At 38.7% G+C, this 14385-nt stretch overlaps 1 protein-coding gene across 1 annotated transcript; it reads right to left on the bottom strand.

Annotated features, from left to right (window-relative positions):
* Positions 1–312: 312 nt before the first annotated feature.
* Positions 313–9923, bottom strand: LOC311497291 (uncharacterized protein). The gene is made up of 5 exons (XM_084557539.1): positions 9872–9923; positions 4556–4891; positions 4346–4432; positions 4127–4213; positions 313–2248 (listed from the first exon to the last, which is right to left on the bottom strand). Exons 2-5 carry the CDS (start codon positions 4707–4709, stop codon positions 2064–2066), a joined length of 513 nt encoding a protein of 170 aa, XP_084413665.1. The 5' UTR covers positions 4710–4891; positions 9872–9923; the 3' UTR covers positions 313–2063.
* Positions 9924–14385: the final 4462 nt, after the last annotated feature.

Genomic DNA, 14385 nt, shown 5'->3' with positions numbered 1-14385 from the left:
CCATGTTTTGGAGCGTTAAAAAAAGAAATGGGGAAAAAAAAAAACAAATGTCGTTTCTTTATTAGTCAAGTGTGGGCCTCAGTTGACTGAGGTTTGGAAAGTTCAGCTTTAACTCAGTGCGCTGTGAGGATTGTGTTTTTTGAACAATATATATATATATACACACACACACACACAACCAGAGGAATAATAAAAACACAAAACACATGAATAGCAGTGAGGCAGATTATAGAGGTAGAAAACATTTATTAGATCTTAATATAACGAAAGTGCTTCAAAGACAAGAAAACAGAAAAGATCTACAAAGAAAAACAATCATACAGTCAAAGAGCAGCACAGAGATTCATTAACTGACTGAAGGTAAACAGACACAGGTAAAGACATTAGTGAGAGGGATGTTAACTGGCATGTTTCAAGAATGTTATGGGAAACATGGTGAAGTTTAACAGAGCTTATGTAAACCCACATTGACCATTTATACTGCACCAATTTTAATCTTGTATTAACTGACTTTTTTGTTAAAAGTCTGACTGAAAAGGGAACTTTGATTCGCTGCTCACGGGAATGTCCTAAGATTCTGGTATTTTGGGAAAATGTGGTGAAATGTTTATCACAGATGACAACAATCTGTATACTTGGTATATAAAAATTAACTGAAGGTAGAGTCATGATGGTCAGTAACTTATAAACCTGTAAGTGTTAACATTACTTTAGTTCAGTTACAGGTGTGTCTTGAGTTCAGTGGAAACACATGATAAATAAACTAAACCAGTGGTTTTCAATGTGGGGGCCGCCAGGGGGCGCTAGGGGGCCTCAGACAATTGGAGGGAAGATAAGAAAAAAATTAGAAGAAAAAGAAATAATTAAAATTCTTTTTAACCATTATTATACAATATTTTAAGAATCATTATTATAAAATAGAATCTATTTATTAAATCATTATCATAAAACATAGTTATTGACAATATACCATATCTATTTATCAAGCTGCTTTGCTCCTCAAGCTAGCTACATGCTAGCATGTAGCTAGCATGTAGCTAGCGCAAAATGGCCACGTTTTTGACAAGAAAGAGACCAAAGGGACAAACCAACAGTCCTGCTGTGGAGGACACTGCTGCAAAAACACCTAAGAACTCCTGGCCAACTACAATCAGAAAATATGAGGCAGCTCTTGTGCTAAACAAATGTAATAGTTATTGAATAGTGAATAAAAGTAAGAATCATTATAAAAGATGACGTTTCTTTACATATTTTGTAGCATTGTCTGTAGGTTTGCAAAGGGGGTCCTCGACCAGAAGCTAATGCTGTTTGGGGGCCTTAGCATGGAAGAGTTTAGGAACCCCTGAACTAATATATAACATTTATATCAAATTAAAATCTAAACTCTCCATCATCATTTTCTAATATTCAAGTTGATCTTGTTGCAGTGAAGCTGGTATTGTTATTCATTATTTAAAGAGAAGGGGTGGGAGTTTATAAGTTATTCTTCTTCTCACTCCTTTTCGAATATGTATTTCTATGTTTAAATGTTTGCCTTACTTTTCTTTTTTATTTTGGGATATTTTTGGTGCATATTCGAAATAAACACTTCAATCAATCTTAAAGATATTCTGATCTATTTTTAACGTGGTTCTGTGTTTACTAGAAGTCAGATGGATGAATTAACTGTAGGTGTTCAGGACAAGGAGAAATCAATGAAGGCTGAGGGAGTTAAAGCTTTAACAAACACTCATGTCTGTTACTGGGACTAAACTGTAGTTAGAAAGAAAGTCAGGTAGTAAATGAATCTACCCTGAGGAGTGTATTATATTTATTTAATACTATAGTCGTGGCCGTTTTTACTGCTGATGTGAACTGAGCTACAAGTTGAGATGTTCATATGAGTAAACTAGAAATAGATTTAAAATAGAGTTTTAAAAAGTGCATCAGTTCAGTTTCACTATATGGACTAATTTATGGAACTAATCATGGGATTAATATCTATCAGATTATATCTTGGATTCAGAGCACCAATAGAAATGTTGTTTGGTTCAGATGAGGTATTTTCTGTCCAACCATCACAGCTAACCATGCTGGACGTCTCTGAGGCCGTTTGCTGCCGTGATGTCCTTGTCTTTGCCTCCGTCCTCCTCGTCATTGCCTCCATCCTCCTTGTCTTTGCCTCCGTCCTCGTCCCCTGTCCTCAGGGGTTCCACTTCATTCTGGTTTTCTTCATCTGCTCTCCTTCTGCTCTCCTTCTTGCAAATCCCTGTCAGAACATGGAAACCAGTTTCCAGATGAATTAACTGCTTCTCTCCAGTTCTCTGTTCATCTCTGTTAGTTTAATGTGTAGAGTTTGCTGTGATGCGTTCAATGCCTCCCTGGAAAATCTGCACATGTTTAAATGACGTCTGACTTTTCACTTCTTTTCCAGCTGGACAACAACTCACCTTTCTGTAACCACTAACTCCATGTTATGATTATTTACGTTGTAGATTCTCACTGAAGGCATCAAGACGAGGAATGAACACATATGGAATTATGTAGTAAACTAAAAAAGTGTGAAATAACTCTAAACATGGTTCATATTTCAGAGTCCTCAGAGTATCCACCCTTTGCTTTGTTGACAGCGCTGCAAACCCTTGGACTTCTCTCAATGAGCTTCATGATGTAGTCACCTGAAATGGTTTTCACTTCACAGGTGTGCCTTGTCAGGGTTCATTTGTGGAGTTTCTTTAATGGGGTTGGGACCATCAGTTGTGTTGTGCAGAAGTCAGGTTGGTACACAGCTGACAGCCCTATTTGACAACTGTTAGAATTCATATTATGACAAGAACCAATCAGCTAAGTCAAGAGAAACGACAGTCCATCATTACTTTAAGAACTGAAGGTCAGTCAGTCCAGAAAGTTGAAAAAACCTTGAATGTGTCCCCAAGTGCAGCTGCAAAAACCATCAAGTGCTACGATGAAACTGGCTGACATGAGAACCGCCCCAGGAAAGGAAGACCAAGAGTCACCTCTGCTGCTGAGGATAAGTTCATCAGAGTCACCAGCCTCAGAAATCACAAGTTAACAGCACCTCAGATTAGAGACCAGATCAGTGGCACACAGAGTTCTAGTAGCAGACACATATCTACATCAACTGTTCAGAGGAGACTGCACCAATCAGGCCTTTATGGTCAAATAGCTGCTAGAAAACCACCACTAAGGAAAAGCAACAAGCAGAAGAGATTTGTTTGGGCCAAGAAACACAAGGAATGGACATTAGACCAGTGGAAATCTGTGCTTTGGTCTGATGAGTCCAACTTGGAGATCTTTGGTTCCGACCACCGTGTCTTTGTGCGACGCAGAAAAGGTGAAGGGATGGTCTCTACATGCATGGTTCCAACCGTGAAGCATGGAGGAGGAGGTGTGATGGTGTGGGGGGGCTTTGCTGGTGGCACTGTTGGGGATTTATTCCAAACTGAAGGCACACTGAACCAGCATGGCTACCACAGCATCCTGCAGCAACATGCTATCCCATCTGGTTTGTGTTTAGTTGGACCATCATTTATTCTTCAACAGGACAATGACTCCAAACACACCTCCAGGCTGTGTAAGGGCTATTTGACCAAGAAGGAGAGTGATGGAGTGCTGCACCAGATGACCTGGCCTCCACAGTCACCTGACCTAAACCCAATCAGATGGTTTGGGATGAGATGGAGTGCAGAGTGAAGGCAAAAGGGCCAACAAGTGCTCAGCATCTCTGGGAACTCCTTCAAGACTGTTGGAAAACCATTTCAGGTGACGACCTCATGAAGCTCATCAAGAGAATGTCAAGAGTGTGAAAAGCAGTAATCAAAGCAAAGGGTGGCCACTCTGAAGAATCTAAAATATGAACCATGTTTAGAGTTATTTCACACTTTTTTAGTTTACTACATAATTCCATATGTGTTCATTCCTAGTCTTGATGCCTTCAGAGAGAATCTACAACGTAAATAATCATGAAAATAAAGAGAAACCATTAAATGAGAGGGTGTGTATACATTTACTTCTGTCTCCATTTTATTTTTTAACCATCTTCACTTATCTTTCTTTTTACTTGTGGTTCTCAGGAGTGATATTTGATGTGTGATGTACAGTTAAAATGTAAAAGGCTGTAACTCACCAGTCTTACTGACGACTCCAATGAGAACACAAAGAAGAAGAAGAACAGAACTGAGAGTGGACCAGTAGCTTCTCTTCTCTGCAGCATCTGAAAGAAATGAAACCTTTAAGTTTAGAGGAATACACGCAAATAAGATTTATTTTTCATTTACAAGACATAGTTAGGAATAATAAAGTCACACAGGTGTGTTTGTCTCTATAGAAATAAATAAAGACATACCAGTCACACCAAGGCTCATCGCTCCCACTGGAGATGTCGTGGTGGTGAAATCCTCTCTCTTTGTCCTCATCTCTTGGTCCTTCTTCACTGTTTCAGATAAAATACAAACTTTATTAACTTCAGCCATAACATTATGACCATTATTTCCTAATACTGCGTAGGTCTGACTCATCAGAGAACAGACGTGGGCCTCCTGAGGGTGTAACTCACCGACAATGTTGAAAACAAAGTTGGCGTTCAGCTTCGGGATGAAGCATCTGAACCGTCCCGAGTCAGACTCCTGGACTCTGGGGATCAGTAGAGTCATCCATCCTCTGGTCAGGTCCTCTTTAATCAGCTCGGCCCTGTTTCTGTATCGCTCCATCTGTGGATGAGGATGATCCTTCCCATGTCGACGGGAGTAGACGACATGGTTGGAGACGTTTCTCTTCCAGTCCAAGGTGAAGTTCTCTAGGTTGACCTCAGGATTTGTCCGACACTGAAGAGTCAGATTAGAACCTTCTGGTACTTTAATCAGCTGAGTCTGGTTGATGATAGGAGGTTCTTCTGTGGAAACAAACCAGATAAACAGTTTGATCACCTCATGTCAACCTGAGGATGAGGATGGTGTAAAATCTTCCTCTGCCACAAAGCTGACTCAAGTTAAAAAGAAACATTAACATTAACACTTTTATAAATCACATCTGGCATTTTCAGAAAGATGTGGAGTCCTGTTCCTTGAGAGGAAGCTGAATTAATGATTAAATCAACTATTTTAATCAGAAACCACATGTTTAACAACTGAACATTTATATAATTAATCTTTTACTAATTTCTAGGAGTGTAACACTGGAAGCTTTCCACCTGAAATATGACTTTAATAGATTTATGGGGTTTGAACCAAACTTATCTGAATTTGTTAATTTATTAAAATTAAACTGATCATATTCAGTAAATAATCCAACTGTTAGAGTCACATGATCTACAGCCTTTATCTGGATATTGTTCCTCTTGTGGCTTCTCATAGAACATTTAACACTTTTATAAAATTACTTCTGACATTCTCAGAAAGCTCTGGAGTCCCTATGTGACGCTGCAGCTCGTCTTTTAACAGAGAGAGAAAACTTCCCCCGTACTGGCTGCTCTTCACATTTTAAAAGATTTTAGCGTTTGCATATAAATCAGTGAACGGTCTAACTCCGACACCTGGTCACATCCTCGTTCAGGTCTGCTGACTCTCCTGTCTCATGAATATGACTGAAGCACGGTCATTTCAGTTCATCTTCCTCGTCATCGTCTCTGTTCTTGTGTTGACTGTGTATTTACAGGTTTGGTTTCTTACATCACATCCTAAAGGTCTGTTCCCGCGGGACGAGTTTTACCTGAGGACGTCATGTGATTCAGAGATGACCCCCCCATACGTCTGTGTTTCATGTGGCGCATTCACACCTAAACAAACTCAGTGTTTTACTCTAATTTACTATCCATAGTTATATCTCCCTCTACTGATGAACACATTAATGCTTCATCTAATGATTTCATTGGGTCAGAGACATTTGTGTTACCAGAAATAGGGTTGGTTACAAATTAGCGACGTGAGCCCTGTTCACACGGGACTAGTTTAACCTGGGACCTCCGGTAATTTGTAATAATATCAGAGGTCGTCTGCGATCTTAATCCCGTGCGAATCGGTCATGTGCGTAATTTGTAAAGTAAAGATTACACCACAAATTACCTTCCCTATTTCACGTAACACAGAGGTCCTGTGATAAAACTAATCCAGTCTGATTTTGGGGTGTGTTTTTACTTTTTCAAGACCTTTGTTTGATCTGCAGCTTTTTTTCTGGCTCTTGTCATTTAAGAATTATGAAGGATGTGTCGTAACTTGGACAGATGTTAGGGGACAACGTCAGGATGTCTGACACATTCACCCATTTAGACGCATGAAATCATTAAATCAAGCATTAATGTGTTCATTGACAAAGGTAGAGCTGATTTAAACACTGACAGGTCGTTTATTCTCGTTGTTTTATTATCAATTAGAATTAGCAAAGTAACTAAAGCTGTCAAAAAGTGTAAAATGTCCTCTGACCTGCAGTGGAATGAAGCGGAAAGTAGCAGAGACATAACTATGGACAGTAAATTAGAGTAAAACACAGAGTTTTCTTATCTCGTGCGAATGCGCCACATGAAACACAGACGTGGGTCGTCACTGAATCTCATGACGTCCTCAGGTAAAACTAGTCCCGTGCAAACAGGGCTTTGGTCGATTCACACGGGATTAAGATCACAGACGACCTCCAACGTTATTACACATGACTAGAGGTCCCAGGTAAAACTAGTCCCGTGTAAACAGGTCTTTAGACTACCACGTTTCTACAGCGCTTTGGTCTTCAGCTTTTCAGATTCAGACATTTGTGCGCTCAAGAAGTCGAGCAAGTTTTTAGTCATGTGGTTTCTAAGGTAGTACTGTAATTACTGTGTTTTTCTATTTAAGTAATGGATGAAAGAAAAAATAAGAAGGAGCTGAATTAGAATTTAAGGTAACGCCCTTAAACAGAACAGATTCATGAAGTGAAGAAGGTTCTGGGTTTGAGTCCTTCCACGTGGAGTTCATCTGAACGTTACATTACTACTACACACAGCTTGTGTTTAATATTTTAAACTGATTTCTGGGAGCGGAGCATTAAAAACACTTTCTGAACCAAACTCATCTGACACATGCAGATTAGTTTTAATTATTTACTTAGTGTTATTAGTATGTTTGTCTATTAAACGTCAACTAACTTGTACAATGTCCAAAGCACTGGTTGACTAGTAATACAAAACTAAGATAAATTACTCACATCTCCAAGATTTTAGTGAGTCTGGAACACATTTTTAACACTTCACGCATCGATCAGTTTGTATTTAATCCTTTAAATGTCAAACAACTGTAATGACCAGTGGACGGACAAAGACAGAGGATGAGAAGTGACGTCAACTTATTTAGTCATCGGTTTGAAGTGTTTCAGAGAAAGTTTCAGAAACGTTTCCGTTTGTGCTACATCTGTAATAAACTGCAAACTAAGCAAAACAATTCAGTAGGAATGACCAGTGGACGGACAGAGGATGAGAAGTGACATCAACTCTTGGTTTAATTCTTAGAAAATAAAAAGTTTAAAACAGTCTGAGTGTAAAACATAGAGGACATGTGGACACACTGACGTAAACGTCCAGAACACTTATAACTTAGTCATGTTTCTGTTTGTGCTACATCTGTGTTAATAATTCATTAGTTTCTAAGTGTCTCCTGCTGTCTGGAGCTGTAGTAGAGGAAGAAAGAAATAAATAAATAAATAGAACAAACACTATCAGGAGCAGTGAAGAAGGAAGAGCATGTATTGAGTCTGGTAACTTTTATAAAACATGTCTTCTACTTTAACTGACATAAAGACAAAGTCTGTTTAGATTAGATCAGATTAAATTAAGGATTATTACACCGTGCTCACATTATTCAGCCCTCTGTCCATACAACAGACTAAACACTAAGCTAACAGCTAACAGCTAACAGGTCAACACGTTAATGTTCACTAAAAAAGTTAAAGTAGAGCAAACAATACTCGCGACGCGTATAAAGCATAATAGTATTATTTAATAATATTAAACATTAATATTAATATTGAGTGTGAACGCAGAAAAGTCAGTGTCCCCTAATGACATCGCTTTAAATCACTCCATGTAAACTTACCGACGCCGATCAACGATGCAATAATGACCAAAGCAGAGAATGTTGTCACCTCCATTGTTAAAGTAATGAAACTAATGAAAACTGAGTAAGACGAGATGAACTTAATGTGACGCTTGACTCTGAGACAGACGCAATAACACGGCTCGACTCAGCTGCTGCAAACACGACTTGAATGTTTTTGGCGCCGCAGCTGAAACGAGGAACAAGTAAACGTGACAAGGTTTACAGCCAATCAGAACGGAGGACGGGTGGAGTTAGCACAGAAGAAGGTAAACGTCATGACGTATGTGACGGAAGCTACCGGGGGTTTCCAGTAATTTTAAAAGTGGGGGGGTTGTAGGGGTAGCACATGAGCACCTCAACCACCGTTGGCCCCTGTTTCAGTCTCTAAAACTAATGCAGTGCATTTCTAGATTTTCTTCACGAGGATATGCAAATAATATTACATTCAAAATGTACATTATAGCACAACGCTCTTTAACACAAGATATATATTCACAAACAATCACATACCATGGTATTAAGCAATTAAGGGGGATTTTCTTCACTTGAAAAGATTTTAAGCTCCAACAAACAGCTTTAAGTTACATAAATAAACACCTACATGGCATTAAAGCAAGAATAGTATAAAACTGAATCAGTGCCTTAATGGATTGACAGCTAGCTTTCTGAAAGATTGACTGTGCAGAAATAATTCACACGCAGTTATTATTTTCATATTTTATATGGGAGAGATGAGTGAACTAATCAACGCGACAACATGCGATGAAGTTCACTTAGACGAGATTTTGTAACGTAGCACGTGACCTATCAAAATAAAAACAGCTTGCTTATTTATTTATTTATTTATTTATTTATTTATTTTTGACAGATGAAGTCTTGTGAAACTTCTGGGGCTCCTTCCTGATTGTACCGAAAAAAGATTGGAAGCTTCAGAGCCTCAAAGACAGACACTGAGACGTCATTTACTAGTGACGAGTTTAAATGTGTTGAACTCTTGTTGTTTATTAAAGATGAGACGTTTGAGTCTGAAGCTCCGATCACTCTGAATCACGTTTTAATTAGTAAATGAATCAACAGGCGACAGCTGAGATAGGCTCCAGCTGACCCCGCGACCCTTCACAGGAACAAACTGTTACAGAAGATGAATGAATGAATGAATGAATGAATGAATGAATGAACAGGCAGTGGTATAATATAATGTAGCTGACCACTAGATGTCACTGCTAGTGTCTGTCTTTGAAGAACAACCAGGAAGAAGAACTGAAAGCTTAAAGATCCGCTAATCTCTGAAGATGTGAAGTTTAAAATATTCATCAGGATCACTCTAATTATGTTAACGTGTTGTTTGCATCACTTACGTCCACTAAGTATATTTACATTTATGAGGACATGTTTCCACTGTGGGATTATTTTGTGTTTTTATATGAATGTATGAGGCTATACTGACTGAGCAAACTGCACATATCAATCTATATTCTAGTATTTCTGCAGTTTGCATTTCTAGTTAGTCACTAAACTTTGTATTCCGTTGTGCATGTAGGAGAATAAAGCTGGACCCTAATCTAAAAAGATCTGCACTCCTCCAGAAACCTTCCTCCAAAATGTGACCTGAGTTTGTTGCATTAAACTTTAAATGAATAAATAAACTAATTAAACATCTTGTCATTATTACATGTAGTCAGTGTGCAGCACAAGTTCCTGGTCCTTAACGTGCACATGAAGCTGAATGAAAACACACTCAGCCTCTAATCTCTTCAGCGTTTATCAGTAAAGTTCAGTTATTTTTAGTGAAAATCTAAAGTTGAGAGTTTTACCTGGTCTGAAACAAGCTCCTCTCTCCTCTCCTCATGCTCCAAGTCTCCATCTAACTCCTTTAATCTGCCTCAGACCTGATGAACATCCACTCTACTGTACTGTAGTAAAACAGCTGGAGGACTGGGTCACGTGTTCACATGGACCGCCCACTGAACACGATTTCCCGCCATGCGGGTGCTTCTCATTGACTGAGGGCTAACGCGGGAGTTTAAAATGTAATATTTGGCGCGTAAATACAGTGAATGGGCGTGACAGGAAAATGAATCACGTGTTGAATAAATGAGTGAAGATCAAGTCAAACAATCTGGTTGTTGCTGATGTGTTTGATTAAAGAAGGACAAAGACACACAATCTGGGGGGGGGGCACATTGCTGTCTGGTCTGCTGTTTAGTCCTGGCTCTCAGTTTTCTGTTCTGTTCACTTCTCTGACTAAAACTGTGGATTATAAATTAGGACCAGCTGTTACTTTCACTGAAAGATTAAAATCTTCTATGTAATTGTCACACTTGTGCAAATTCATGCTGCGGCCCAGATTAGACCCTCTGACGGGCCACTTTTGGCCCCCGGCCTGTATGTTTGACACCTGTGCTCACATCTAAGTTTAATAGAAATAAACTGAATTTGTTGAGATTTTACTATGAAACTGAAACACACTAGTATGAGATTAGAAGCTTCAGATACGTGCTGTTTAGATTTGACTTTTGTGGACAACCTGTATCTTGTACAGCTTTCTAAATAATCATCTTGTAGCAGGGTAGTCATCTTCCTGACTGATGAGAAAGTGATCTACTGAATCTATTACAAGCAGAGGAAGAATAAAAACACTAAACACATTAATAGCAGTGAGGCAGATTATAGATAGAAAATGTTTATTTGAACATAATATAAAGAAAGTGCTTCAAAGACAAGAAAACAGAAAATATCTACGAAGAAAAATAGGTAGAAAAACAAGAGCAGCACAACAGTTATATGGACAGACATCATGGTCAACACAATATATGTATTAATGTTTTTTTGACAGCAATAAATAACAAAAAAAAAACAAAAAAAAAAAACAAAGCTTACAGTGCTGCTGATTTAAAAAACATGACATCCAGACGATATAACAATGAATCATTGCACAGATCATTACAGAGAGAACTGATCTCAGCCTCCAGAGAGAGAGTCACAGCTTCTATCAAGAAAACGGTTCAGAAAGAAAAGCACAGAGCAGATCTATGGTTTAACTGGTAAATCATGTCAGAGCCACATGGAGACCGTGAGGACGTGAGGAGTCGACCACCACAGGGACATAAAAACATTATTCTGGCATAGAATAGATCATGTGATCATTTCTAGTCTCATTTCAGTTTATTCTAAGAACAAACATGATTAAAACTAAAGTTAAACATTTTTCTTGCTATGCAGATTTCACTGAAGCTTGTGTCATTTGGTCAAGAGAGCAGGGAACAACATTTACAAGAAAGGCCAATCCCTTAAATAATGTAAAGAATCATGTAAAGGTGTGGTTTATAATATTAGAGTCAGAAAAAGTCTGATTAATAAAATATTGGCCCAGTTCATCCAAGAGGAGCATTAAATGACTGAAGGTAGAGTCATGATGGTCAGTAACTTATAAACCTGTAAACATTAACATTACTTTACATTAGTTCAGTTACAGGTGTGTCCTGAGTTCACTAGTGTTGACTAGTAGCCTGACGAGCCAGACCCACATTAAATGTAGGGTCTGGGCACTCTCCATAGACAGGGCTCAACCGGAGGGGTGGGATAAACGGTTGTCTTTTAAACTCCCTCTCCACGCAATAGGATAGCGCTACAACCAATCAGAGCAACGAAGAAGGTGACGTAGTCAGAGCAACAGAAAAGAGAGTTCCTTGCATGTGTTGTGGAAAAAACTTATCCTAATAGATATTAAATAGTTCTTGTTGCATCCTGTTTTTTTTTTTTTTTGTTTTTTTTAATGAGTTCGCCTACAGGTTGAGTTTCTCCTGCATTAATCATTTTTAAGCTGTGGATCAAACTTTTACCGTATCCGGTTGGCAAAACTCCAAATACATCCTTCTTTTGTAAGAACGACCTCAGTGCAGTTTCTTGTTCTTTTCTCAGAGAAAAGCTTAACTTCAAGTCTTTCAGAGTGGCGGCCAAAGCCGATTCAAAAGAAAGTTGTTCGCTAGCAGCAGCCATCGCTCTGGTAGTTCTAGCAGGATGGGGAATTCACGTGTAATTCACAGAACTTATGGTCACAGGTCAGTCGTCATCATGTTAAGCCCGCCCACCGACTCATGATTGGCCTGGTCCATCTTGGATTTTTCGAAATCTCAAGTCAACAGAGAGTAACTAGACTGCCCCTGGAAGCAAATGTAAATTGCTGCCGCTAGGGGGGCGTCTAGATTCTAGGCTAGTTGACTAGAAGTCAGATGGATGAATTAACTGCAGGTGTTCAGGACAAGGAGAAATCAATGAAGGCTGAGGGAGTTAATGCTTTAACAAACACTCATGTCTGTTACTGGGACTAAACTGTAGTTAGAAAGAAAGTCAGGTAGTAAATGAATCTACCCTGAGGAGTGTATTATATTTATTTAATACTATAGTCGTGGCTTGTTCCCTTTCTGTACTATATCTATATATCTATGTAATGACAATAAAGTTAAATCTGATCTGATTAGTTTTTACTGCTGATGTGAACTGAGCTACAAGTTAAGATGTTCATGTGAGTAAACTAGAAATAGATTTAAAATAGAGTTTTAAAAAGTGCATCAGTTCAGTGTTCTGCTCATTAAAGACTCATTTATGGAACTAATCATGGGATTAATATCTATCAGATTATATCATGGATTCAGAGCACCAGTAGAAATGTTGTTTGGTTCAGATGAGGTATTTTCTGTCCAACCATCACAGCTAACCATGCTGGACGTCTCCGAGGCCGTTTGCTGCTGTAACGTCCTCGTCTTTGCCTCCGTCCTCCTCGTCTTTGCCTCCGTCCTCCTCGTTCCCTGTCCTCAGGGTTTCCATTTCCTGGTTTTCTTCATCTGCTCTCCTTCTGCAGAGCTCTGTCAGAACATGGAAACCAGTTTCCAGATGAATTAACTGCTTCTCTCCAGTTCTCTGTTCATCTCTGTTAGTTTAATGTGTAGAGTTTGCTGTGATGCGTTCAATGCCTCCCTGGAAAATCTGCACATTTTTAAATGACATCTGACTTTTTACTTCTTCTACCTTCTTCTTCTTCTTCTTCTTCTTCTCCAGCTGGACAACAACTCACCTTTCTATAACCATTAACTCCATGTTATTAATGTTAATGCACATTATTAATCCTTCCTATGGATATAATACACATTTATTTCTGTCTCTATTTTATTTTGTAACTATCTTCACTTATCTTTCTTTTTACTTGTGCTTCTCATGAGTGATACTCAGCTACTGTGACCAAACAATGTCCTAAGTCTGATGAGGTCATTCATAATAACTAAACACATTTAATCTGTGTCATTAGGTCGTAGAGTCGTCTTGTATATTTATATCTCAGTGGACGTAGAGACCATTTGTGGCGGCCTCGTTAAATACGAGACTCATCTCCAAACATTTCTGTCTCTGTTAATCTTTAGTGTGAACGAGACTAAATGAAGTCAGTCTCTTTTCTCCAGTCTTTGACTTAATATCTGAAAATATTTTTCACTAGTTATTTATGTGAAACTGCAGAAAATGTTTGTAGATGCATTAAACGACTTGACGCCTGAGGAGCCACCACAACACTTTAAAAGTCTTAAAATGGAAAGTGTCAAGTATCTTTAGCTGCTAAACACAGTGAAGTACGACTATTAGAGATAAATAAAGAACATGTAGCTCACAATGTAAAAGGATGGAACTCACCAGTCTTTCTGAGCTTCATCAGGAGTCCAATGATAACACCAAGAAGAAGAACAAAAGAACTGAGAGTGGACCAGTAGCTTCTCTTCTTTGGAGCATCTGAAAGAAATGAAACCCTTGAATTTAAAGGGATAAACACAAATGAGGTTTATTTTTCATTTACAAGAATATAGTTAGGAATAATAAAGTTACACAGGTGTGTTTGTCTCTACAGAAATAAATAAATAAAAGACATACCAGTCACACCAGGGCTCATCGCTCCGTAGACTGGAGATGTCGTGGTGGTGAAATCCTCTTTTCTTTCTTTCTTCACTGTTTCAGATAAAATACAAACTTTATTAACTTGCAATTTTATTGACATACACCGACTTCAGAGGCCAGGTCAACACCTTGTGCTGTTCTTCATGTTTTTTTTTTTAGTTGTTCCTAAAGTGTTTTTGTGTGTGTGTCTGTGTCAGGCTGCATCCTGCTGGGGATGGCTGCTGCCATCAAGGAGTGTCATTGCTATGGGGTGGGGGTGCCTGGTCTGGTCTAGGTGGGTGCTACATGTCTAAGTAACATCCACACCAATGAATGCCAGGTCCAGAAGTTTCCCAGCAGAACACTGAACTGTCACAAGATGGTTTAAATGTTATTGACTTCCTCAGCA

This window comes from Chelon labrosus (genome assembly GCF_963514085.1).
Source record: "Chelon labrosus genome assembly, chromosome: 2".
In the NCBI taxonomy this organism is placed as follows: domain Eukaryota; kingdom Metazoa; phylum Chordata; class Actinopteri; order Mugiliformes; family Mugilidae; genus Chelon; species Chelon labrosus.
This window is presented reverse-complemented; position numbering and strand designations above follow the sequence as displayed.